Source organism: Leptonotus elevatus, chromosome 10, assembly GCF_054856555.1.
Source record: "Leptonotus elevatus isolate MCC_2025b chromosome 10, RoL_Lele_1.0, whole genome shotgun sequence".
In the NCBI taxonomy this organism is placed as follows: domain Eukaryota; kingdom Metazoa; phylum Chordata; class Actinopteri; order Syngnathiformes; family Syngnathidae; genus Leptonotus; species Leptonotus elevatus.
In genome coordinates, this window is record NC_141248.1 from 1,812,220 (window position 1) to 1,816,628 (window position 4,409).

The following is a 4,409-nucleotide window of genomic DNA, read 5'->3' on the forward strand; positions in this document are numbered from 1 at the left end:
ATTTCTGTCAAATCTACAGTTACAAAAATACAGCATTATCAGTTTTTTTTATTTCACAATATTTATCTGTATACCGCAATGCACTTTGGGTAAAACAAAGTGCATTATAGGTATAAAGTACAGTAATTTGCTGTATAATTAGCGGTCAAATACTATCAATTTTACAGCAACTATGTTTTGGCATGTACAGGTGCTGATCAAAAAATTTGAATATCCCTTATAAAGTTGAATAATTTCCATAATTCAATTCAAAAAGTCAAACTTTCACTTTTTATAGATTCAGGGCCTACAGTTTAAGTGATTTCAAGTATGTTTATCTTTACATTATTTAGGCTTCCAGCTCATAAAACCCACGAAAACAGGATGTCAAAAAATGTTAATACTGTGAAGAAATCATCATGCATATTTCCCAGTGTTTTGCATGAGAAAAATGGATGGATGGATAGATGGATGGATGGATGGTATTTTCAAAACGATATATCAATCTTCAGTAGTTGGTTGGGAATCCCTTTGCCTTAATCACTGCCTTGATGCACCGTGGCATTTAATTGCCTGGGGGTCCTGGAAGCCCAGGCTTTCTTGATGTTTGCTGTCATCTCTTTGTTTTTGGGTCTGATGGCTCTCATTTTCCTCTTGCAATAGAGGACTTGACCTTTTATTAAATGTTATTTTGTTTTTTTGCTATCACATTGTTGAACAGTGTGGAAATGATTGAAGCATAATTAAAAGCTTTGAAAACAAATGTTTCAGATAAGGTCAAAATTGAAATATTATAGCCTACGCTAAACTTCTGTTTTATTTTCATATTCAACTCCAGAGGAGTCAGTGCCTCATTAGTCACCGCACGTCACTGCTATGCTAAAATAAAATATTGAACACACCTTTTACTTTATCATCTTCTTCCATGCAATTGCGTTTGGTTGTTGTAGTTACACATACAATACAGTGGCCATTGTACTATGTTAGTTGAGGACAGTCCCTCAAAGCTAAAATGTAAGGCTACTCTTTCCTTCATAGAGGGGTGACCCTGCCCCTATAAGAGCCCCTCCCCTCCAAGATAGACCCTCAGGCAACCCCATCTTATTGAAACGAGACAACAAGCACGGCTGACCAAACATTTAGCTGGGTATAAGCCTACTTTGCTCCTGTCTCCATGCAGCTGTTGAACTGCGAAGAAAGATCGGTCTTCCACTAATCTGCACTAATGATGGCTTTCACTATGCTGAGGTCGATGTCCACTCATCCCTTCTCGTTCTCCGTTGACCTGACCCTGACGTCGGACGAGGACGAAGGAAACCGCAGCGAGAGCGAAAGCAGCACGGACCAAGGTTATAGGTGCTGCGCAGTGCCGGGCACAGGCGGCGTCGTGGTACAGCAGCGGAACGTCGCCAACGCCAGAGAGAGACACCGGACGCAGAACGTCAACACGGCTTTCAGCGCATTACGGACGCTCATTCCCACGGAGCCGGTGGACCGTAAACTGTCCAAAATCGAAACGCTGCGCCTGGCGTCCAGCTATATTTCGCACCTGGCCAATGTGCTCGTGGTTGGCGATGAGAGGGAGGACGGCGCGCCGTGTCTGAGCGCGGTGTACAAGGAGGCAAGGGGCAGTGGAAACTCCAGACAGCCCCGGAGCATCTGCACGTTCTGCCTCAGCAAACAGCGAAAGGGGGTATTGTTCACATTTACATTCGTTTTACTAAACATAGTGCACTTAAATCCACACGACTCCCCATGTTGAAATAGATTGTTGTGAATAACATCGAATAGGCGGAGAAGCTGTCAAAACAAGAATACAAACATAATTTCCAATTCTATTAAATACAACACATGTTCAATAGTGGGTTTGCAATGACTTTATAAACTGTAAAAAAAAAAAGAGGAAAAAAAAGAATGAGTAATATTTACTTGAAGACACCTAGGAAAGTTTTTTTCACTCAGAAAATTTGAGTACATTTTAGAAGAGGGTTTTTGAAAGTAAATTTTACTTGCATATTATTAGTTTATTAAAAAGAATAACTCAAATAATAAACCAATGACAGAAAATCGTAAATAAAGCCATTTTGCTCTGAAAAAAAAGCAAAACAGTCACTTTGCAATAGAGACTCAAATTACAAAATAAATTACAAACAACTTATCCCGAATTTCGGATTCATTTATAACAAATTAACCAAAGTGCAGAAAAAATGACAACTAACTCCAAGTTTCCTGGATGGCATTAAGCAGGAACAATTATTTAATAATAATTTCATTAATTAAAAGCACACTAATATATTATGTTAGTGTACATACATAGTGTAATTAGTGTACAATGTACATTATAATGTACGTTAAGCATTTAAACGTAAAATTATAAAAAAAATTCTCTCTCTTCTCGCTCTCTCACTCTCTCTTTTCCTATAAAGCTTACTCGTTATTAGCAGTTCTAAAATTAATCTCGTTAACTGAGTAAATCATACTTATTTTTTTTAATTTAAAACTTACTTCAACATTTGCTGTTAAAACATTACACGCAAAAACCAAGTAGCACATTAAAGTATACCTAATATTTTTAAGTAAATGTGAATAACTGGGGAAAAAGGTAAATATAATTATGAAACCAAGGTAATATTTACAAGGGCAAAAATCATTTTTATCAGTGCAGTCTGTGAATGGGACATAAGCAGCTATAGAGCACTCCTACATTATATTTCAGCAAAGTTGTATTTCAAACCCAACATGTGCTGGTACAGAAGCAACATTTAGGGAAAATGAGTCATTTTTGATGAAGACAGTTTATATGAATTATTTAAACATAGAGTTTGAATAAAACCTATTACAAACATTCTCAATTTAGCTCAATTTATGTTCAAAAATGTCTCTTGGGATTTTTTAAAGACACCTCAAACCTGCCAATGTCTTCTTTAGATTGAAATGATCTGAACATTGCCGTTGTAAAATAATCTGACTGACAGCCATTTCTTTCTTTGTTCACAGGCGAAAGACAGACGATGTTGTGTGAAAATGCATAAAGGGCCAGTGAGAAAACTACATTCTCGATAAAACTCTCCCTTTATTGGAACTAAAAAGAAATACCTGGTGTTTTGAGGAAATTTTAAGACACCAAATACTCTTTACCGGACTGTTCTGTTTTTGTTTTGTTTTTTGCCCATGAGGAAGTGTCACCAAACAAGATGCATTCTGGCTCAAGTGTGCATACTAATGCTTCATAAAGCCAATAATGAGTAATGTTTATGTGAGAAACATAAAGCATCAACATATTGGCTGATCGGCTCATGTTTATTGTCAAACATGGAGAAAAAAAAAAAAACAGTAGTCCAATACTGTTGTACACAGGAAGGACTATGCATTGTTTGTATGCACTTAACTACTAAGGAATGCTGAAATGATGAGAACAAATAATAATAATAATAATGATTAACAAAATAACAGTTAGTGTTTGTTCTTCCCAGCCATTTTCTGATTTACCCTCTGGTTGATTTTGCTGATGAATTAGCATAGCATGTTTTTTTTTTGACACAAAAGTCATTCTCTTCAAATCAATCACATTTACTTGTTTTACAGAGTCTGACGGTTGATTGTTCAGATTGTCTGATGTTTTATTAGGTTTTTGTAACTAAGAGCAGCATTTTGTTTTATAGATGAATGTGTTCACCAAATGGAGTTCAATTGAGCATGTTAAAGAACGAATCGAGCTGTCTTTGGTTGCGTTTGATTCACAAATATTTTATAGATGCCGATAGTCTCAGGGTGAGTGGCAGCCTAGGGAACATTATCACTTTTACATGTCTACAAAAGAATTAAAACAATTTTTACATTTTTATTGGATCTTCATTTTAAACATATATTTGCATGTGTATGCAGTGCTGTAATATATATATATGTATATATATGTATATATATGTATGTATGTATATATATATGTATATATATGTATGTATGTATATATATATATGTATATATATGTATATATATGTATATATATATATATGTATATATATGTATGTATGTATATATATATGTATATATATGTATGTATGTATATATATATATGTATATATATGTATGTATGTAGATATATGTGTATGTATATATATGTGTATGTATATATATGTATATGTATGTATATATATGTATATGTATGTATATATATGTATATGTATGTATATATAGAGATATATATATATGTATGTGTATATATATATGTATGTATATATATATATATATATATATGTATATATATATGTATATATATATATATATATATGTGTGTATATATATATGTATGTGTATATATATATATATATATATTAGGGGTGTTTAAACAATTATCGATTTGGCAATATATCGCAACATTACAGCGCAATTCTCATATCAATATGCAGCCGAATCGATTTTTAAAGATCAAT

The 4,409-nt window shown here is 33.9% G+C and overlaps 1 protein-coding gene across 1 annotated transcript; it reads left to right on the forward strand.

Moving 5' to 3' along the window:
• The first annotated feature begins 1,096 nt into the window (after nucleotides 1-1,096).
• Nucleotides 1,097-3,760, forward strand: LOC147166728 (transcription factor 15-like). Its single transcript, XM_086087452.1, has 2 exons — nucleotides 1,097-1,672; nucleotides 2,977-3,760. Exons 1-2 carry the CDS (start codon nucleotides 1,205-1,207, stop codon nucleotides 3,040-3,042), a joined length of 534 nt encoding a protein of 177 aa, XP_085943578.1. The 5' UTR covers nucleotides 1,097-1,204; the 3' UTR covers nucleotides 3,043-3,760.
• The last annotated feature ends 649 nt before the right edge of the window (nucleotides 3,761-4,409 follow it).

What these genes read in the sequence shown, in the direction of transcription:
- LOC147166728 (XM_086087452.1), top strand. Translation starts at nt 1,205, where the DNA reads ATGATGGCTTTCACTATGCTGAGGTCGATGTCCACTCATCCCTTCTCG. An exon ending in TCAGCAAACAGCGAAAGGGG is followed by an intron (nt 1,673 to 2,976) that starts GTATTGTTCACA and finishes CTTTGTTCACAG; the next exon opens with GCGAAAGACAGACGATGTTG.